Source organism: Dendrobium catenatum, unplaced genomic scaffold, assembly GCF_001605985.2.
Source record: "Dendrobium catenatum unplaced genomic scaffold, ASM160598v2 fragScaff_scaffold_132, whole genome shotgun sequence".
Taxonomy (NCBI): Eukaryota; Viridiplantae; Streptophyta; class Magnoliopsida; order Asparagales; family Orchidaceae; genus Dendrobium; species Dendrobium catenatum.
The window spans coordinates 45,492-69,804 of NW_021318594.1; the positions used below are offsets into that span (position 1 = coordinate 45,492).

Here is a 24,313-nt window from a genome sequence, read left to right on the forward strand (position 1 = left end):
GTTATATATACAATATTGGGAAGTAACACTAAATTTCCTCTGAAGTCACATAATTTTATTTTCACAATCTCAGGGTTTGATGACATAACTGCCAGCATAAAAATGGACTAACTCAAATCTATTTTTTTTCAAATTAATATCAAAGTTTATCAATCCAATACTGTTCTATAGAGTAAAAGCAACACTAAGGCCTCGTTTGGTTCATCTTATTTTCTCCGTTTTCAAGTTCAATAAGCCAAAATAGGTTATTTTAAACTGTTTGAAAGCAAGGCTTGCCTATAGTTTCTTTTCATAAAACTTCATTTTTTACCCGTTATGAAAGTTATTTTGCATCTCATTATTCCATCACAAACCTTAATTCCGAAAGCAAATAGTCGAAATTACCCAGCACGTGTGCACATCGACCAAACACAATTGCGAGCTTCGTCTTTTCCAACAGCTCGTCCAGATAAATAACCTTAACAATTTTGCAACTCCCTCCATTTGGCTTCGATTTGCTTCCCAGCCGCCAGCCTTCTTCACTTGGAAGACTCCCAATTCTTCTCTGTTTTGCTCGCCAAGGATGAATCTTAGTCGACTCCTACACAACCACACCTAGTGTCGATCGGTTTAGCCGACTATTTCCCGACCCAAGCCAATCTTAGCCGACTACATATTTCTTAATGTCTTTAAGAATTTTCAATAATAAATAACATATAACTAATTTTAATATAAGGATATATTTATACTTTTATGGCTAAAATGCTAAAGCAGATAACATAACCAAACAATTTATATATGTTTCTAGGTTTTCTTAAGCATGTCAAAAGCAATCTAACCAAACAACCACCAATTTATTTGAACAATATTTTTTAAAATTCCTTTTTCTCAACATCTGTTCTAAAACTCCATTTAACATCAACAACAACCCAACCAAACAAGACCTAAATCACAATGCATAGAAAAATTGGATCTTGCATAAAGAGTTCAATACTATTTTCTTTAAAAAAAGATCAGAATGATCATACCGTTATTAATATATCTTTAGGAAGCTCAAGGAAGGATTCATCATAGCTTCCAAGTATTGGATTTGGTGCCTCAACAAGATTAATGACCTATAAATCAAAGGTTAAAAATTTTTAGTAAATTTCAAAATAAGATAAAATTTTTTTGCAAATATATAATAGTTACCTCTTCCACCAAGTTATCCTGTATAGCAAGTTTACCTCCAACACTAGAAGCCAATAAGTTAGAATCATGTAAAATGCTGTCCCTACGCTCCTATGGTTGAGAAGGTATTATTAGCGGCGTGCAGGATAAAGATACTACAAGACGATCTTCTCAGATATAAGACAGTAATAACTCCTAGTGATTTCTGAATGATGAACTAACTACACAATACCTAGAATATCAACATTCATGAGATGTTCAGCACTGTTCAAAATGTGTGTTATATAGAAAGAAAGCATACAGTGATTATATGACCATTGAATGATGCGATAAACAATAAGAAATAAACGTTCGATTTATCAAACAAGTAGCAAGTTATTATGAACTAGTAAGTAATAACTACCAAAAGAAAAAGAGTAAAATATTATACAAACCGACCTTCATACTAATCAAGATTCCAGCTTTCTTTATTGTAGGAAAGTAGGATTCTGCCGTTTCCACCTGAAAAACACATATCTATCTCGATGCATTGTTTTTAATCAATCAGAATAAACAAAGAAGGGTGGTTGAAAAAGATTTATAAATTATGACGACAGATAATAAAGCCATACCTGAGAATATGTTGTAACCTGATATGTCGTTATGAGAAGTATATATTGATTTTGACATTTTATAGTGAAAATTATTCAAACTAATTTATGGAAGCATTCATCTATAAATGGGCCTGGTTACAAGGCCAACCTAATCTTAGATCAATTGTCTTGGCCGCCTAGAAAGGGAAAGATAGATGAGTCTAACGTTCATGAGAAGATTCTAATTTAAGAGAGAACTATGCATACTTTGAGGTAGGATTATTTTGTTGAAGATTTGTTCTCTTCCAATGACTTATCCTTTAAATGATCTCTAATTTACAGCCATATACTTAGTGAATGTTTTGTGCGTTAAAGATAGAATTGAATATCTAAAATTTCACATATATTTCTTAGATTTTGATGATTAAATTGATTTGGGATTTCTTATGACAAGTATGACATTTGGCAGTGACTACCGTTGAAAGTAATTATCATAGCTACAATTTTTATAGGATTATGTTTTATATGGATCTAGGATCTTAATTCTTAAAACTCATTCAGCACCTGATGATTACTCTTTGCACAAGACCCTACAAGCATAGCATGCCCATACTTGTTGCATGCATAATAAAGATAATACTAAAATATTAACCGTATGCTATGCATGGTACACCTGTTTGTACATAGGAAGTGTTGGTTTATTTATGGTCAGTCTCCAAAAGAGGCATTAAGTCATGGGATCTTCTTTTATTTGGTGGATAGAAGTCCCTCTCCACTAGTGAGTGGAAACGGCTTGAGGGATGAAATCCTACAAGTTGGGAGTTCATAAACTCGTAGTGAAATTAAATCTCCCATTGTAAATTTCTTAATGGCAAGTTGACTTCATTCATGTGATGGTTATTGAGTTATAGGGATGTTTAACCCTAAACTATTACTCAATTTGTTTAGGCTGGTAAAAGAAGAAGGTGCTTCTCTATGTAAATAACAAGCCATCATCCATGCACAGTTGCATATAGCGTTTTGGTCCAACTGTGGTGGGTGGAAGTACAAGTGATGAACTGAAAATGTAGATGAGACTCACGTTAGCTCATTAAGGGAGACTAGATTGAATGTGTGGTCATTAACCTGTTACAGCTTCATAGTTACCTAGGTTTACAAGCATGTCGTTGACTGATTGATTTATTTCTCAGACAAAAATAACACAACCAATTGATTGATGATTTATTTAATGGTAACTGTTTTAATCATTGAAAATTATCATCAATGGTATTCAAGCCTGACTGTTACTCCCTATGTAGATAACAAGCAATCCGACATGATGGTGCAATTCCCTATAGCATTTTGGTGGAATGCATTTTCACAATGGTAGGAGGAAGCGCTACTCCAGTGAGGATGTGTGAAGAGGGAAGATATTTAATGTGAGTTCATTAACTTACTATGGTATCATGGTTACTTGAGCTTGCTAGCATGTCATTGTTTGATTGATCTCCTAACTTGGTAATTGATTATGTCACATTACTCATGTGAATAAGATACCAAGTGATGTAGAATTAAAATTAGGCATCTTAGATTTTATGGGAGGGATGATTCATTTAATAGGTGCATGTAATTATCATTGAAAATTGTCATAGATGATATTCAGGCATGTGAATAGGAAACAATTTTTTTTTTTTTCATGTGTGTTGGCAAAGAAGATAGACTATAAGAAGTGCATTTATAAGACTATCATTTGCATCAGTTATTGGAGGCAAGATAATTCCTATTGAGTTATTCCTTGTTCATTCCTTTTGATTATTCTCCAAATTATGATTTTAAAAATATTGAGTTGGACTGAGATAAAATGATTACAGCATAGTTTCACAGCAAAAGTTAGTAGGTATATTTAAAATTTAGTTTTTCTGTTGTAAGCTTTTTAATTGTCATATTCTTATGTTTTGTATAGACTTCACTGGGAAAGTAACAGAATGTTTCGGATTTAGAAGAAGAAAGTCGCTTTAAGATATATGAAAGGAGTATAGTTATATGACTTTTTTTACTGGGTATATATATATATATATTTATCTCTTTTTTTTTCCTCACATCTCTATCATGGTGTTGCCGAATCACATAAGAAGCATGATGAAGCATTTCAGGAACTTAAAATGCATTTTTTCAAAGTAACTGAGCAAGATCGCTTGGAACATCATTTATATAATGCCATAATTAATATTTTGGCACGGGAAGGCATAAATGCTTTCAAAATTATAGAAGCTAACCAATAGAAAACGATTTAAGTAAAATAGCATGAATAATTTCTCAGATTCGAAGAAAGAATTGGCAGTTAAGTGATCTTAATAACATAATATGGAACAAAAAAAAGTGCTCATGAATTCATCCAGGAATAATGATATAATTATACGTGCAAAACAGGAGTTAAACTATAAATGGGTAACAACATTGCAAAGGATGATTTCTAACTGAAACAGAATGAGAGAAAGGTGACTAGTTAAAATTTATAGATGGTCGCCCTGAAAAGTATAGCAATATGGTAGGCACATGATGACTGTAACCATGTCATTGATAATTTACACAATCTTTTCACCATATGAGCTAACAGTCAATGTACAGACATCAAATTATCCTTGACATTCGTGACCTAAACAAATGTTACAACTTAATCGTGAGAGTTCAATAGAATGATTTGGTAGGTTCAATAAAAAATTTTGTCGCATCATATGAATAAAATGTCTGTGTCTACAGCCACGAACAGGTCATTTTTCTTCAGAATACAAACAAAAGATGAAGGTAACTTCGATAATATCAAGCTACATGAATATTCTGAATTTTTAGTTCTGTGCATAAGGATGGAAAAGAAAAAAGAAAGATGAAACACAGCTATGACTTACTATAATGAAAAGATAGATAATTCTCATACAGCAAAAGAATCATTAATTCAACCAGCCAATCATTAAAGAACAAAATATTATAAATGCAAGTAAACAAATTGTTATAGAGGGATTAAAAGAAAAATTCCAATTTAAACTTTAGTGTTTCGTCAGAAGTCTAATGATACAAATGCTAAAGTAGTATTCTTAAGTTTTGGATTCTTTACTTGTAATTCTGATATTAATTAACAAACGATAAAATAAATTATGTAAATAATTGGAAAATGTACCTCTAGAATAACTGAATGTGAGTTACGCAAGCCACGGGATTGCTTCCCACTGAAGCATAATAACCAAAACACAAGAATAACTACATCAATCAAAAAATGGAATACATTGCAATCAAAGTACTCGTCATTCCATAATCAAAAGAAAGACCTGAAATGGATTAATTGTTCATTGTAGAAAGCAAGCAAGATTCCACGTGGTTTCTATTATATGCTTCAAATATACAAAATAATTTATTTACCTGTAATAACTATTAGATTTCTAAAGCAACTGCAATCAATGTCATCTAATCCCACACAATTTTTAAAGCCAGACTTAAAATTGAATTACAATCATAACCTTTTCATATTAGTTGAGTCAGCCATATATCTCCCCATCACCAGTAGATGCCTATTTCTAACAAATTAGTAGCAATAAAAATCAAACGTGGTGCTAGAAAGACCTTTCTTGCACACCATGAGTAATAATATTTTATATTATTATAGTAGAAAAAATACTTATATTTTTAAACATAATAACAAAACCATTAAACTTCTACTGGTCAAAATTATCACAAAAACACCCATCATCACACATCATAAAACAAACTTTGATTTACAACCCAAACTCACTCCAAAAAAATGTTGTTAAGCTTCAATTAACTGTAATAGGAAAATCTATTGCTAGAAATAATATTATCAATTTTCATTATAATCATAGCACTACTACTCTGGCAACTTGAAAAGTGTAGGGTTTGAAACTTTGCAAAAGAAATTTTTTATCAAAGTCCTTTTTAGTTATTTCATATAAAGGAAAAAAACTCTGGATTTTGATGAGACTCATATACCTATTTCGATCTTCCCACTCATTTCTAAGTTTAGTGATATTGCCTTAAAAAACATCTTGATGAATTTTCCCTTATTAGAATCATTCAACATGCTACTGATTTACTTTATGTTATCATCTTCCCAACCATCTTTATTATAAAATGAATCCCATTGAACATATTGAAATCAATAGACATATTGTGGATTAACCTAAGAAAAGTTTTGTACAAGAAATTCTTAATCCATACACTATCCCTACCTTACTAACTCTTATGACAAAAAGAACAAGACAAATGTGTGTTGACAGTAAGGCTATAAATAAAATTACTAAACAATATAGATTTTCTATTCCTCAATTATACGAAAAGTTAGATTTGATCTCATGACAAATTTTGCATCTAAGATCGAGCTGAAAAGTAGTTATCAGTAGATCCAATTGGTATATAAATAAAAAAATAACTTTTGACATCCTACAAGCTTTATAAATGGCTAGTCATATCATTTGGATACTCCAATGCCCCTAGCATATTCATTAGGAAATGATTATTGCCCTTAAACGCTTTATAAAAAAAAATTAGCTATATACTTTGATGACATTTTGATTTTCACATGTCTAATAAACTACCTCCTCATAGAACAATTCAACATGCTATAGACTTCCAAGTTAACAACTTCCCAACCTTCCACATTATAGAATAAATCCTAGTAAACACACTAAAAGAGAAAAGTTGAGGAATTATTTAAGAATGTTTTGTACAGGAAAGTCTTAAACCTTGTGCTATCCCAACCGTAATAACTCCCAAGAAAAATAGAATATGACAAATGTGTGCTGATAGTCGAGTTATAAAAAAGTTATTGTTAAATATAGATTTCCTATTTATCAATTAGACAACATGTTAGATTTGATCATATGGGCAAATTATTTTCTAAAGTTAAATATGAAAAGTTTGTCATCACCAAATTCAAATTTGATCAAAGGATGAATGAAATTTAAAAAAAAAAAAACTCGACGGGCTTTATAAATGGTTGCCCGTACCCTTCTAACTCGCTAATGCCTTCAGCACATTCATTAGGTCAATGAATAAAATCCTTGAGCCTGTTATAGACAATTTTGGAAGTCTACTCTGATTACATCTTGATTTTTAGCTCAAGTGAACAACCCCTTGTAAAATCTTGGGCATGTTTTGAGACTCTTAAGGAACGAAAATTTATACATCAATTTGACAAAGAAATCTTTATTTATAAACTTTTGTAATTTTTTCATATTTGACCTTTCCACTATTAGAATGAAACCTAATCATGTCAATATTAAAGCGTTCATGCTAGCCAACACCAAAGAGTTTCACTAACATTAGAAGTTTCTATGGCTTAGCCACTTTATATAGGTGATTCATCAAAAAGACAGAAAACATTAGTGCAATTGCAACTCCAATAATTACCCTATTAAAATTTGATAAATTATGTTGAACTCTAGGCACAGAAAAAGCCTTATTAGATCAAATTACGGTTTTGATATCTTCTACCCCAATCCAAATTATGATTTCTCTAAAGTCTTTGAGGTAACTTGTCATGCATCTTGAAATAGAATTAAAGGAATATTATGTCAAAAACAATATAACATTTTTAGTGAAATAATAAATGAAGCAAAGCATTAATATTCCTCATATGATGAGGAATTTTATACTGTCATCCAATTTTTGAGATACTAGCTAGGGAATTAATTATCAATTTAGATCATCATATCCTTTAAGCTTATCAATACAAAATGAAAATTAAGTCATAGATATGCTACATTGGTTGAGTTTCTCTACGATAACCCTAATGTCATCAAACATAAATTTGGTGTTAAAAAAAAAAACCTACTAAAGCCTTATCAAAAGAAAGATTAATAATTTCATCTTTAGAACTAAAATTTCAAGATTTGAACGAATTTAAAATGAGTACCTATTGTGCCCTAACTTTCAACATAACTATATCAAACACTTGGGGAAACTTTAAACTTGCAAAGGACATTCTCGATAACTAGTGAACATCTATATTGAGAAAAATAACATTTTACACGTAAATTCTCTCTTAGGGTGATGCAGACATCTAACGGTGGATGTTAATCAAAGGAATAGACGAAGATCGACGGCCAAAATTCCTCCATTTTTATCTTAGTTTATTAATTGTATTTTTGATTTAATTATGCTTTTTTTTTACCCTTACTTAAGGGTCTTGTCTTATGTAAGCACAAGGGAAAAAGTTGTCTTTTAGTTTTTTTAAGGCCTATATATAGGCTCTTGCTCTTGTATTGGTATGATGGAGTTTTAATAAAAAAATTGTTTTGCACTCTTGTTCTTTGGAGAGGATTTTAGTGAGATCCCCATGGGAGAGAATCATGGTAGCCACCAGCTGCATGATGGGTCCGGGCTCATGGCTTGAACTCCCTTGGTGAAGGACAACGTATCACCCGTCAGCCGCAGGAAGCGTCCAGGCGCACGATTTTATCTTTCTTTCCCTGAAATCCTTTTGTCCTTCTCCCTTAACCGCCGGCCATACCCCCTCCATAGCCGCAGACCAAGCTTCCCTCTTCCCCTCCTCCACCCATCGTCCACTCCACCACTACCTCCTAGCTGGTAACCCCATCCCCTCCATTAAGCGTCGGTCCCCTTCCCCACAACCCTCCCCTTCCCCCCCACACCTCCTCCTTCCCTTGGCTCTACCCATTCAAATCTTGCATTCAAAACCTTCCAATTCGAGCCCTTCTTATTTCGTGAAAAATTAATTTAATATTCAAATAAATTTGAATTTTAAATTTTTTTCCTAAAATGAGAATCTATATTTTATGAAAGTTCCTAAATTCATGCCAATTTGAATCTTGAATAGAGTTGGAATTAAAGCAATCATTTCTAATTTAAAATTCTAATTCAAGCAAGCATTAATTTCCCTCTCTTAAACCCCTCCCCTCCTTGAAGCCGCCGGTCCCTCCTCATCCACAAGTTTGAATTTCAAATTCAATTACTTTCCTAAATTAGTCAATTGTTAATTTGGAAAGCTTCTTAAATAGAATTCAAATAGATTTGAATTTTATTAACCTTTTTGGATTAATAAATCCATTTTAGGAAGCTCCTCCAATCCCTCCAAATCTAAAATTAATTACATATTTAATTCTCAATCCCAATTAATGCTTGATTCACATTCATTGAACCTAGACACCTGTGGGCTCCGAAAATTCAGCCCCGCGCTTTCCTTTTTCTTCGTCCAGGGGAGTTACGGAATAAGTTCCGGAGTAAATTTTAGAAGGAAAATGGGTTTGTAGATAAGACACTACCCAGAGATTTAGCCCTCATTTTGTGAGGACTTTATGATCTGAGTTCTCGTTTCCTATAAGCGCAAGCCCCTATAGTTAATTACCCCTCCCAATCACGAGAGAAAACTTTCGATTAAGGCTAGTCGTCAATCAGATACGTATAAAATACGTGTTATCTGGCATATACTAGCAGCAATGGACATTTGAAATGATTGGAGAATTTGATATTTAAAATAGAAATTTCACCATCTTTCACTTAAAGCGGATGGTGGGGGAATGGATGATGGACCCAATCAAGATCCCATGGTTCCGTCGTCCCCGGCCATCGTGGTCCCTGGTCTACTTAGTCAGAGGAGGTAGTCGACCCAACCTGACAGAAAGATACTTGTCGGTAGCCATGGGTTGCTTCGTCCAAGGGGACCTTGTAGACTGGGGGTGAATGTTTGTCTAAGGGGACAAATTTGAATCCATCTTAGCTGACAGAGGGCTTCGTGTCATATCGATCATATCCTATTGATTCATATGATGCCAATAAGGAACGTATTGGCTCTGGCCATAACCGTTATTTCGTGGTGCCATTTGGCGGCAAAACCACTCGGTTCAGAGGGCCTTGGGTCATAACCGTTTATCCTGCGGTGCCATTTGGCGTCAAACCGCCAGTTAGAGGACACATACCACGTCCTTAATGGCAGGAGATTATTTTGAGAATGGATCATAGTGATATTATCGACTAGGCATTTTGCTCTTTGTGAGCTGAAGTTATATTTGAATTTATCCACCTCAGCAAACTGTTGCGGAGGGTGGATGGATTTTGCTTTAAGCGTTGATGGATAGATTTCAGTTTTTAAATATCTGAATTTTGGGATTGATTTTGGATATTTCTGGGATTTTGGGTGGAACTTTTTGGAGGTATTTGAAAATATTTGTGAATCCCTCCGGTTGAGATCTTCAATCAACGCGGCCATCATCGGGGTGTTTGGGGTCATTTCCACTTTAGTTGATTGAACCCTATCATCTCGACCAGGTTGTTGATCGAGGATCGGGTTCCTCGTAGGCTTTATGCCTTTGCTTGTGAATTTTCTTTGCTGAAAGCCTTGAAGGCCGAATAATGAATGTACAAAATAAATATTATGGTCAAATTCATGACCGCATATTTATTCGATATTTTGAACCCTGTCTACTCCTATTTATCTACTAAGGAGGATCGGGTTTCATAGGCTTTATGCCTTTTGCTTAGTGAATTCTTTTGACTGTAGGCCTTGAAGGCCTAATATGAATATATTGAAACAAATACACTGGTCGTTACAACTGTGTATTCGTTTAAAGGTTCGAACCCTGTCGACTTCTATTGGTCCGTATAGAAGGATCCGGTTCGAACTAGAATTCACTTATCGACCCGCGCAGCATCCCTAGGCGTCACGTGTGCACTAATAACACGCTCGCCGGGGCCCATGCGAGTGATTTTTATATACCCTTTTGGTGTACCTATGTGTATAAAATTTATAGTGTACGTGCAGGAGTATTTATTTCAGATCTTGTTGACGCCTTCTGTCTGCTTATACAAGGGTTGCAGATCCGGTGGCGTGGCGTTTTGATGTTGACTCCCCTTTCTCAATCACCGGGGAAGTTATTTTCTGGACTTTAGAGTCAATGACTGCTGATTTGGGGAGAACTCCTTTTAGGATCTTCAGTGTAGTAAACTTATTATTTCTGGTGTTTATGGGTACCAGAGCTATTCTCTTCTTAATTATAGAACTAAAAAGAGAGACTTTGGAACACCAGGAAGTTTGGTTCTAAATTGTTCAAATTTCCTTTTCGATCCTGTCAGGGAGTGTACTTTTTGTACATCGAGTTGCCCTTATACTCAACATACTTGTAGATCTTGATCACCACTGTTGTAGGTGATATCTGTACTTGTACCCACAGTGGTTCATTGTACCTACGACATACCCACTGTTTTTATCCACAAGTGATTTGTACTCATTTGTAGGGACCCATTATATCCACTACGAGCTCTTAGGAGTATTCGTAGGGATTGTCGTAGGATATACTTGTACTTGTGCCCAGAGTGGTTTGTTATGCTTACGAAGTACTCGCTGTTGCTATCCACAAGTTGCTTGTGCTTGATGACGGAAGACTATTGTATCCACTACGACCTTCTATATGTATTTGTAGAAGAGCAGTTGTCCCTACACCATATCCACCTTTCACCAATCTCAGGTGGTCTGATGATTGTACTTATTTATAGGGGACGGGTCTTTGACTATCTAGTAGAAGTGTTGCCTTCTCAATCAACAGGCATTTGTAGGGATTGTTGTAGGAGTCCATGCATCAAGGTCTTATAGTTTAAGTTTCCCGTGTGTGGTCCAAATTTTGATCTTTGCATGTGTTTGGATCTTCAGTTTCATTCAGACTTGAATTCATCAAGTTCATAAGTCCCCACTTTATGTCATATAGCCCGAGTTCAAATATGAGCTTAGAGTACATTTCCAAGTTGATTGTTCATAGTCTTTTTGAAGTCCTTGCAAGTTCATTTTCATGTTTTGATTGATTTGAATTTGGCTTCAATTTGATTTTATTTCGTTTGATTTTGATCCTTAGAAATCATTTAGAATTTTGTTCTGATTTAGGTCCCCAAGTCCTCTGTTCTTCATACGAGTCCTCTGCTCATTTACCTCAAGTTCTGCACATTTATGTTCAAGTACAGGTCTTCTATATTGTTGCCCAAGAAGGTCTTCTTATTGTTCAAGTCTTTGTACATTTCAGTGAAAATTTCGGCAACACTTCGGCATATCCCCCGTTTGGGGGAAAATAGGGGAGCTGGGCCTTCCCACCACGCTACTCGAGCGTGTATGGTAGGTGTCCTCATACACCGCGGCCGTACAAATTTTCATCCCACCACGCTACAAGAGCGTGTATGGGGCCTTCAGCAGTACCCGTACAGCAGAACACCAGCTGCTCTCCCCACCACGCTCAAGAGAGTGATAGGGCTTCCCCACCTCCTCGTATGCTTCGCACCAGGCTTCCTCCTACCGTGCTACAAGAGCGCGTATAGGTGGTTCACCGGTCCGCTGCAAACATCGAGAATGGGACTTGGAACATCATACCTCTCGTCGGCGGTGTCGGTGTCGAGGTCGAGGACCGTCCCCACCACGATACAAGAGCGTGTATAGGGCTTACCCGCCTCGTCGTATGCTTCACACCAGGCTCCCTCCTACCGTGCTACAAGAGCGCGTATAGGTGGTTCCCCGGTCCGCTGCAAACGTCGAGGACGGGGCTTAAGTTAGAAATTTATACCTTGAAGTCCGGAGGTGGCTCGTGGACCGAGGCAAAGGAGGCTCGTGGGAGGAGACGAGGCAAAAGGGCCCTCTTTTAATAAATTATAATTAATATTAATTAATTATAATTAATCAACAAATTATTTTTAATTAATTATATATAACTAATTATAATTATTAGTATAATTAATTAAATTTTATTAAAATTTATTAAAGATTATTAATTATTATTAATCTATAATTAATTATAACTAATTAAAATTAATTAATCTTAATAAATTATAATTAATTAATAATAATAATTAATTTATAAATTATAATTAATTAAAATTAATTTTAATTATAATTAATTAGATTAATTATAATATTTTTAATTAAAATTAAATATAATTAATTATAATAATCAATTAAAAATAATAATTAATTAATTAATTGGAATTAATTAAAATAATTCTAATTAAATATTTATAATATTTTTTTAAAATCCCTCAATTCGACGGGTTTATGGAATTTGGCCGAGAAGCACACGAAAGGGATTAAGTTACCTTCACCACCAGCGAGCTCCCGTCAATCCTCCGATCAAAATGGTGTAACTTCCGGTCCAACTGGATGGGAATGCTGTCCAATGAGCAAAATCGGATAGCCCTGAAGGAGCCGAAGAAACGAGGCAAAGGGAGAAAGTTTCCTTCACACCGAGCGGCTCCCGTTCTTTCTTCCGATCAAAGTGCCGAACTTCCGATTCGATGGGAAGGGACGGCGTCGGAGGTGGATCGCCGGAGGAGTGGGGTCGGTCCGCACGGAGGAGGCAAGGAAGTGTGCTAGAAGGGAGAAAGTTAACTTCACAGTGAGCTCCCGTTTGCTGCTTCCGCTCAAAGTGTCGTAACGTCCGATTTGACAGAGAGTCGAAGGAGCGAAGCCGAGCGACCACGAGGAGCTGGAGCAAGCTCCGTTGCTGGTTCCGATCAAACTGTCGTAACTTTCGATCTCACAGGACGAAGAGAGCGAGAGCAGGAGAGTAGAGATCAGAGCGGGAGAGCGATCGAGAGTGAGAGAGCCCCATTGCTTCGTGTTTTTAACGACTTTTATGAGTCGTGCGGGTGATCGTGGGAAGAAAAGACACGGACATGTCGGCGATGTGCTGAATTCGGCACACGACAGGTACTTTTATTTTCATTTTTTTTTTACGGGTCAACAACACCTCATCCTTCCCTCTCACTTGGTTGGCCCCTCTCTCCCCTCTATCCTAATGATTTCCTTCCTAATTAAAGGCCCCAATTAAGGAGATAATTAATTCCTTTCTTCCCTCCCTTCTTTCTGGTTTGAATTTCAAATTCAAATCCATTAATTAAAGAAAATATGAGATCTTTAATTTTTTTATTACCCCCCCCCCTCCGTTCTACATCAGTTTGTTATCAGAGCATGATTACTCGGGATTCGAACTCGACGGAGTCGAGCTCTTTTCCATCCCAGGAGAATGATGCGGACATCTGATGGTGGATGTTAATCAAAGGAATATACGAAGATCGACGGCTAAGATCACTCCATTTTTATCTTAGTTTATTAATTGTATTTTTTATTTAATTATTCATTTTTCATTTTTACCCTTCCTTAAGAGTCTTATCTTATGTAAACCCAATGGGCAAATTTGTATATTAGTTTCTTTTAAGGCTTATATATAGAGGCTCTTGCTCTTGTATTAATATGATGGAGTTTTAATAAAAAAGTTGTTCTGCACTCTTGTTCTTTGGATAGGACTTTAGTGATATCCCCATGGGAGGGAATCATAGTTTCCACCAGCTGCAGGATGGCGCCGGGCTCGTGGCTTGAAGTCCCTTGGTAAAGGGCAGCGCATTACCCGTCAGCTGTAAGAAGCATCCGGGCTCACGGTTTTATCTTTATTCGTTGGCTAAATCTTCCCCTAGACGCAGGCTTCCTACCACCCATCTTTTTCCCCACCACCCTAGTCCATGGCCTAACCTCCACCGCTAGCCTCCTCCTCGTCGGATCCCAAAGCTCCAGCCAGTTTTCCCCTAACCGCCGACCTATCCAACCTTTCCCCATAGGATCCTCAATTCCCTCTTTCAATTATGACCTTCCTACTTTAGCCTCCCCAATTTTAGCATCAAAATTGAATTTGAATTTGTTTCCTAAATTAGGTTCTCCAGTATATGAAAGTTATTTAAATTAAATCCAATTAAATGTCTAACTGGATTTGATTTAAATTATTTCTTCCTAAATTAAGATACTAAATAAGGCAATCTCTAAATCCCTTTCCCTAAGCCCTAGTCCACTCCACCATGCCGCCGGCCTCTCTCCTCCACAACCCATTGATTTCCAAATTCAAATTGCTTCATAATTATTTTCTTAATCTAGCAAATGATTAATTTGGAAAGTCTTTTATTTTGAATTCAAATAAATTCAAAATCTTTCCGGATTAGTTAATCTATTTTAGAACCCCCCCCCCAATCTCTCCAATTCTGAATTTTAAATTCATATTTATTTTTTTCCAATCACATTCGATGTATGTATCCAAGGGTCCACATACATCGAATCTGGACACCCCCTCATTTGTCGGCCTTCTCTCTCCTATATCCTAATTATTTCCTCCCTAATTAAAGGCCCTAATTAAGGAGATAATTAATTCTCCTCTTCCCTCCCTTCTTTTCTTGTTTAAATTTCAAATTGAAATCTATTAATTAAGGGAAATCTGAGATCGAATTTTAGATCTTTAATTTATTTTATCACCCTGCACACCCCCCCCCCCCCCCCCCCCCCCGGTTCTACATAATAGGGGGTTTCTAATTTCTGTACTTAATTCTAAAGGAAAGATCAAACAATATGTTTAATAACAAGTTTGAATTTTATTTGTCCTTCACTTAAATAAATTGTTTAAAAGATGGCATCCAAATGTCTTATCTGTAAATGAGCCAATGCCGTCAAAACAGAAATAAAAACAACCCTAGGCTTACTGAATAAATCAAGTTTCTTAACAATACCTTCATCACTATGATTAAAAGTTCAAAAAAGTCAAAATACTTAAATGTAGCAAAAGCAGCCAATCGAAAATTCATAGATTTGAAACACGATTTAAAAATTTTAAACTATTGAGATAGTTGTTTACAGCAAAAAGTTTTCGTTCAATAGTTAACAACTGATATCTAAGAAAGATGTTCAACTACGGATCAGTGAATCGCCCTGCCAGTTATGTACATTCAATTGAAAATATCAAGTTAAAAAGCATCCAAGTCCCTTAGATTTGAGCCTAAAAATGATTTGGTCCTCAACTTCATTCTTTTGCTATTCTAAATTTTTCACGAGACAAGATGGTAATATAAACCTAAACATGGTTGAACATACGCAATAGTATAATAACAAGAACTGAAAATAACAGGACAAACTAGTGATTATTAGAACTAATACCAACTTGCTCAAAACAGCTTTTAAATCCCCGGCAATAGCGCCAAAGAATTTTTGATGAGACCACAAAGTATTATAAAAGAATATAGAAATTACGGCTTTATACGTAAATATACATGCTGCAACAAAATAATAAAAGGATGAGTTGAGTTGTGTTCTCATGAGGATTAATTTAAATCTAATTTGAAAAGCTGATTACATAATTGCAAACCATTACAAGTTATTTTTCCAGATAAAAGTGAACTAACAAAAGTAAATCTACCCTAAAATTTATTAGAGTTTTTCTTTTTTATAATTATATAAAATTTCTAAACTAATAATGATCTTAATTTTATGCAAATCAAAAATATAGATTACGACAAGTTAATGTTGATCAAAGAAATAGTAATCTTTTATCTTTGTAGACTTCATCCAAATTGTAACTATTGTTGCATTTTTGAATATCTCATTAAGATTCAAAATATTAAATAAGCTTATGTCTAGGTATAATTAACTCTTATTAAAATTTATGTTGTTGATTCTACTACACCTCCATTGAGATCATAGGTCACACTTGATTTTAAAAACTGAGAGGCCAACTACACGGTTAAATTAAACATAAGGAAATATGAAACATAACATTGTTTCTAAAGAGATAATCTATTCCTTGAACATGCATAGAAATCAATACACCACTAGTTAAGAAAAGTACATTTTAACTATTGAACATGCTTTAAACAACAATTACAAACTATTTTTCTACCCATAAAAATAGGAAAAAATAGTAAAAGAGAAGAGGGATAAAACCAATATCATCCAAGGAGGCTACTATAAATTGGATCTGATCATATCTGGTCCCACTATCTAAACCCTAAATATTAGCCTTCCTTCTCACACACTGACAACTCACAAGAAAATACACTCATTGTCCACACTCTCCCATAACATACCTCCCCCCTTTACATGAGAAACAAGTCACCTATTTATACATTTTAAAACTAATTGTCCAAGCATCGCAGCACTAACTTGTGTGGCGTTGTGGCACTTCAAGTGTTATGGTGTTGCTTGGATTTTGGTTGCGGCGTTGAACTGAATCGACGTGTCAATTCATGTATCATCACATCGGCTCGCTTTAATCGTCATTAACTATCAATGCCATGGCGCTCAACCATTAAAAAAGCGGACGAGGCATCTGCATTGAGTCGCGCCAAGTCGAGGCGGAAGTCATGCATATCGGGGCTTACGCCTCGAACCATCTAGCGAAGCTTACGATTTTTTCGCACGAGGCGTACGCATCAGAGTGTAACGCCTCGAGGCAGTACGAGGCACCGCCTCGAAATTTTTTCTTCGATATATATGTAAATATGACGCAGCCAATTTGTGTTCACGTATTCGCGTATAGGATTAGGGCTTCCTGTGAGAATTGAAAGGCGAACTGGAGGCGAAGCCATGAGGGAAAGAGACGAAGCCGTGAGGAAAGGAGACGAAGCCGTGAGTGCAGGAGACAAAGTCGGAAGGAGACGACGTAGGAAATGAAGCCGAAAGCAATAACGATTTCGAAAGCAGGAAACGAAGCAAAAGTTGTGAGTGCAGGAAACATTCAGACCTCGGTTAGGTCGAAAGAGCAGGTAAGCGGTGTTATGGGTCTTGACTTTGACGTGCAGTAACGAAAGCTTGAATAACTCCTGATTCGGATTTCTTTCATTCGTCCGCTCAGTACATGCTCGGTACCGAGCAGGTATATGCTCGGTATCGAGACCTGCTTGGTACCGAGCAGGTACATGCTCGGTACCGCTAGGTAAATTGGTACCGAGCCAGTACCGCTCGGTATCGAGCAAGTATATGCTCGGTACCGAGCGGTACATGTTCGGTACCTTTAATTACATGCTCGGTACTGCTCGGTATCTTTCCATACAACTTACGAACTTTAAAAACAATCAGAATTTCAAAATTACTCATACAATAAAATTTTGTTCCGGGGGAAACCCCCGCAAGGGTGCTGCCCCTTGACCCCCGACCGTTAGGTACATGCTCGGTCAAACCCCGCCAGAGGGCAGCGCCCCCTTGGACCCCGGCAGACCGGTATATTGTTGTATTCATGTTGTCTTATTATTGGTAATACAAATAATTGTTAAAATCTATCATATTATTGATTTTGTGTTGTGATTTCTTTGTCTGTGAATAAATAAAAATTTTGTATATATCAATAATTTGATGTTGATTATTTATTTCTATAAATTATTAGCATGACTAGTGACACAAAAAAGAAAGAACCTGTTTGAAAATATGGAACTCAAGTTGAAGTGTCAGGCAGAGGCGCAAAGAAGGGATATGTTTACATCAAATGTAATTTTTGTGAGAAATGCATAACTAGTGGCATCAAGAGGCTGAAGAATCATCTAGCCTGCACTCATGTCAATGTGGGACCATGTGCGAAAGTACCTGATGAGGTGAAAAAGGAATGTACATATTATTTAAAGAAGTTTGCCACCACAAAGGAGGTCACACAAAGAAATATGAAAAAGATGATAGAAAACTCTTCTTAATATGGATTACAGCATGAAGGTTCCAGTAGTGGAAGCCATTTAGTTTCTTCTAACTGAGGCACTCGGGATCCCATGGATAGATTTATGATAAATATTGATGACGAGGATAACATAAACACTCAGGATCTTCAGCCTCCTACTGCTACAAAAGAACTCAGAAACAGAGTTTGTTTGGATATCGCCAGATTCATCTATGAAAATGGGATTCCATTTAATGTTGTTAGGAGTCCGTCATGGATCAATATGTTACGATCTATTGGAAGCTATGGAAGAGGACTACAACTTCCAAGCATGTATGAACTGAGGACTTGGATGCTGAATGAGGAGGTCAAAACAACTTCAAAAATTGTGGATGATGTTAAGAAGACTTGGATTGAGACAGGAGTCACAATAATGTCAGATGGTTGGTCAGATATTCGACATAGAAGTATTACTAATTTCTTGGTTAACAATCTATATAGAACAATTTTTCTAGAATCAGTGGATGCTTCAAGTTTTATAAAGGATGCATAATTACTGTTTGAGATGTTGGATGAAGTTGTTGAGGAAGTGAGTGATACTTTAGTAGTACAAGTTGTTACTGATAATGCAAGTGCATATAAAGCTGCAGGAAGAATGTTAATGGAGAAGAGGCCTCACCATTGCTGGACTCCTTGTGCTACACATTGCATTGATTTAATGCTTGAGAGGTTGGGATAGTTGCCTCAGCATAAATCAGCTCTATTGAAGGCCAAATTCGTTATTAAGTTCATATACAATCATTCTTGGGTATCCAATTCGATGAGAAAATTCACTGACAAAAAATTCACTGACAAGGAAATTATTAGACCTGTTGTTACGAGATTTGCTACTACATATTTAATATTGAAGAGATTCAAGGAGTTAAGGCAACCTTTGGAAGCTATGTTTGCTTCTGAATAATGGGATAAAAGTTCATGCGCAAAAAAAAAGAAGAAAAACAGGTAAAAAATTATTATGAAAGATGATTCATTTTGGTACAGTACAAATTATATTTTGCAGACAACAGCATCATTAGTTAAGGTATTTAAAATGGTTGATGATGAGAGGGCCTCGGTTATGGGATTTATTTATGAAACAATGAATAGGGCTAAAGAAGACATTGCAAAAGATTTGAGAGGTCAAAAAAGTGCCATAAATCAGCCCTATTGAAGGCCAATTTCGTTATTAAGTTCATATACAATCATTCTTGGGTATCCAATTCGATGAGAAAATTCACTGACAAGGAAATTATTAAACCTGCTGTTACGAGATTTGCTACTACATATTTAACATTGTAGTTATTCAAGGAGTTAAGGCAACCTTTGGAAGCTATGTTTGCTTCTGAAGAATGGGATAAAAGTTCATGGGAAAAAAAACAAGAAGGAAAACAGGTAAAAAAATTATTATGAAAGATGATTCATTTTGGTACAGTACAAATTATATTTTGCAAACAACAGCATCATTAGTTAAGGTACTTAGAATGGTTGATGATAAGAGGGCCCTGGCTATGGGGTTTATTTATGAAACAATGAATAGGGCTAAAGAAGATATTGCAAAAGATTTGGAAGGTCAAGAAAGTGCCTACAAAGAAATATGAGATATTATAGATGAAAAGTGAGATCGTCAATTACACCAACACTTACATATTTCAGCATACTATTTAAACTCTCAATTTCATTATGATAAAGACTTTCATGTTGATAAAGAGGTGAAAACAGGTTTGTATGCATGTATGGATAGACTAATTTATGAAGAAGACTACCTCAAAATGAATGATCAACTTGAAGAATTTCATTTAAAGAATGAAATGTTTGGATTTAGAGCAACACAAGCATGCTACAAAACACGAACTCCTGGTATGTTTATAATTTGTATATTTAAATTTTTAATTTTAATAATTATGTTCAAGTCTTCTACTTCAACCAATATTCATAAAAATACTATTCATTCTCATGTAGAACGTTGGTGGAGTCAGTTTGGATATGATGTTCCTGAATTGAAAGCTTTTACAGTTAAAGTTCTTAGTCAAACATGTTCGGCATCTACATATGAGCATAATTGGAGCATCTTCAATCAAATTCATACTAAGAGAAGAAATTGATTGACGACAGATCGAATGAACAAATTAGTTTATGTTATGTTTAACAAAAAGCTAAAAGATAGATATCTCAAATTACAGAAGCAAGGAAGCAATGAAAATGAAATTGATCCTTTACTTGTTGATGATTTACAATCTGATGATGAATGGGTTAATCCTAAGAATATTGATGTTTCTGAAGTTGAAGCAGAAACAGAAACTCATGTCAATGAAGACAATGAAGCAACTACTCATGTATATAAAAGAAAGAAATAAAGTGAGATTGGAGCTTCAAAAAAATTCAAATGTATTCTTAAATATAATGAATTATTTTTTATAATATTATTATTTCATTCTAGAGCTAATGAAATATTAACTGATATAGGGGATAAAGGAAAAAATATTATAAATGAAAAAAAGTTTGAGGATGACTTTGACATTAATTATGAAGATTTTTCTGAAGACAATAAAAGTGAAGATGAGCCTACAATGGGTCTTGATCCTAAAGAGATGTTTTATTTTTAAGTGAGTTTATTTTAAATCTTCTTTTCCAGTAATATACTAATATTATCTTAGAACAAATCATCAAATTAACAATTGACATAATATTTTATAATTTTTTATCATTATTCATAATTATAAATTACTTTATTTTTTATCATTTTTTAGGCTTACGCCTCGATCGGCTTCGAGGCTTACGCCTCACCTCACTCAGCCAAAACGCATTGATTTACGATTTTACCTTTTAAAACATTAATGGCACTAGGGATATTTGGCATGCAACGGTGAAATTGCGCTATGGCATATCTACCTTGGTGCCTCAACACCTCTCTCTCTCTCTCTCTCTCTCTCTCTCTCTCTCTCTCTCTCTCTCTCTCTTAGATTTTGGCCATCTCCATCACTGCACTGTTTAGAGCACTCCATTACTATAGCACTATAATCAATGGTGTCGCGACACTTTTTCAATCATGATTCTTCTTCACTCATTTCCTACACAAAGGGGTAAATTAAAAAAGCATTTTCATAAAAATAATTATATTTTGGAATATACGCAGTTTTTCATTATCAGTAATGCAAAGGAGGTAATTCAACCTTAGCATGATGAAGCTTATGGACTATAGAGGTCCTACACCTAGACACCTTGACAAAACAAATTTTTAGAATAGATAGAGATGACATGAAATTTGAAAAGAAATAGGTAGAATTAAATGAAAGATCTACATAATTAAATGTTTAAGAAAACTGACATGATATTAATTTCCCAATTTTATCATGGTTTGCATTCTGCCTTTTTATTCAAGTAAGCATATTATTATTACATTGTTCTTTTTTATAAAACTCATTTATGCAGTTCATATATATTAATGATATATTATAAAACAGGCATTGCTTGATTACATGCAATAATTACCCCTACATGTTAGTTATATCTTTTGTACAATTAAATAATGATTTATAATTGCACATCTTTCTAAGAATTGTAACTCACCATAATTTAATTCTTGTAATTGTTATAAGAATGGGTAAAATAAGGTTGATGCAAGCAAAAATTAGGAGAAAGCCTAATTTTTGCAAGCAAATGAAACACACAATCTTCCTAGGATAAGAATATAACAAAATACATAAAGTACTCAAAACTAAACAAAATACAACAAATAAACCAAAAACAACTTCACATTTATAATATAAAATGACTTACAAACTTTGACGCTTACAAACGACACAAACAAACTTTATAAAAAAAATCTAAACTTGCATTTCATTTGCTTTGAGAAGAATGATACAAGTGGCGTCGGACTTGTGGATAGAAGAAGTAGATAAGGAGCTGAGACGAAGGAGGAGAAGCTCGCAAGCTTTCCAAGAAGAAGAGGAAAATGGAACAAGCTCGCAAGCTTTTCCACGATGAAACCCGCGGGATTAGGCTCCAAAAATCACATTATAACACTCTCCCTAAACATACAAAACATCTGCTACATATATGAGAAAAGGGCAGCCAAATAGCCACCATAACATTCCATTTAAACTAGTTTAAATATGGAATATGGAAGACCAAGGGGCTGTCCAAAAACAGCACCCAAAGAGCCACAAAATAGGCTAGAATTTATTCCAAAATAGCTCCCAAAAACCAGAGAAAAAGCAGCCACAGAACAGCAGCTTGGGGAGGCGAAACGGCACCAAAAAGGCAGCACAGGGGACTGGAAACAGCACCCAGCAAAAGAAGGTAAAGCAGCCACGGAAACAGCACCAGGGGAGAACCGAAGGGGCAGCACAGTGATCGAAACCAGCACAAGCAGGGTGGCAGGAAGCAGCCACAGGTAACAGCACCAAGAAGAAACTGAGGAGACATAAAGAAGGGGAAAAGGCAAGGATTCAACTCTACATAATGAGCTTATAAGAAGAATACTTTTTCATATTAATGAGCTAACATTAGCTCAAGCAATTATGAGCTTGAACCAAGTAGTTCCCAAGACTTTAGCTCAAAACCAAAGCAGCCAAGGCCCAATCCGAGAGCAGCCAAGGCCCAACCAGAGAGGTAACAAGCAGCCCAAAGACCAAAGAACCCAAGAAGCTTAGACCACCTCCCTTGCCTACATCAATTCTCCTCCAGTTGAAAATACTCATCTCCCGATGAATTGTCTTCAAAATTTTAGAGATCCAGCATCTCAGATTCTTGGATTAGAATATCATACTTTCGTTTGATGGCTTTTTTTCTCGTTCAAATTCTGCTAGAAGTGAACGCTTCTTAGACTCGAATCTCTCATCACATAATTGCAGTTGTTCTTGAATACTGAGAAGTTTGATCTCTATCGAGTCTGAAGAATTTTCTTGTGGCAAGATCCATTGGCTTTTAGGAATAGATTCTTTAATTGCAGATGGATTACTTTCTTGATTGCTTTCCACTTGATGTTTATCCATCTTGACTTAAAAAAAAAAGGACACAAAACCTAGGAAGACACCAACCAAAGCTCTGATACCAAATTGATGCAAGAAAAAATTTGGGAAAAACCCTAAATTTTTTCAAGCAAAAACTAAATAGTTGATGCAAACAAAATTTTGAAAAAGCCCCAAATTTTTGCAAGCAAGAGAAATACTTCCTAGGATAAAAAGAAATTACATAAAATACTCAAACTACAACATAAAATGACACTTAAACCAAAAACAACTTCACTTTTTATAAAATAAAAGGACTTACAAACTTTGACGCTTACAAACGACACAAACAAACTTATATAATAAAAACCTAAACTTGCATTTCCATGGTTTGAGAAGAAGGATACAAGTGGCGTCGAACTTGTGGACAGAGAAAGGAGATTAAAAGCTGAGACAAAGAAGGCATAACTCACAAGTAATCCTAGAAAAAGGAGAAGGGAATACATAGCTCGCAAGCTAACAAACAAAACCCAAAGGTTTTCTTCCAAAAATTATCACCATAAACTTCTTTTTTCTAAGACAAAACACCTAGTATTTATAGGAGAAAAAGGGGCAGCCAAACAGTCCATTTATCTTCATTAGTGACGCTTCCATTAAACTTTGACGCCAAACCTAAACTTGCATTAAACTTTGACGCTTTCAAAGAAGGCATAACTCGCAAGTTATTTGTGATTTTCCATTTTTTTAAACACTTAAAAAAAGACACGAAAAATACCTATGAAGACACAAACTTAGGCTCTGATACCAAATTGATGCAAGCAAAAATTTGAGAAAACCCCCTAATTTTTTCAAGCAAAAACTAAACCTTCTTAGGAAATAGAAGATACACAAAATTCCAAAAAACTAGACAAAATACAACAAATAAACCAAAAACAACTTCCCTTTTTATAATATAAACGGACTTACAAACTTTGACGCTTACAAACGACACAAACAAACTTTATAATAAAAACTCAAACTTGCATTTCATTTGCTTTGAGAAGAAGGATACAAGTGGCCTCGGACTTACGGATAGAAGAAGTAGATAAGGAGCCGAGACGAAGGAGGAGAAGCTCACAAGCTTTCCTAGAAGAGGAGAGGAATGGAACAAGCTCTCAAGCTTTTCCACGACGAA

The 24,313-nt window shown here is 35.3% G+C and overlaps 1 protein-coding gene across 1 annotated transcript in view; it reads right to left on the reverse strand.

Annotated features, from left to right (window-relative positions):
• LOC110102194 (glycine--tRNA ligase, chloroplastic/mitochondrial 2) overlaps positions 1–24,313 on the reverse strand; it is a gene marked incomplete at its 3' end in the record, with an annotated part of 127,639 nt that overhangs the window by 36,007 nt on the left and 67,319 nt on the right. The window contains 4 exon segments of the mRNA XM_020830410.2: positions 1,008–1,094; positions 1,171–1,260; positions 1,588–1,650; positions 4,876–4,924. Coding sequence (XP_020686069.1) covers positions 1,008–1,094; positions 1,171–1,260; positions 1,588–1,650; positions 4,876–4,924 — 289 coding nt within the window.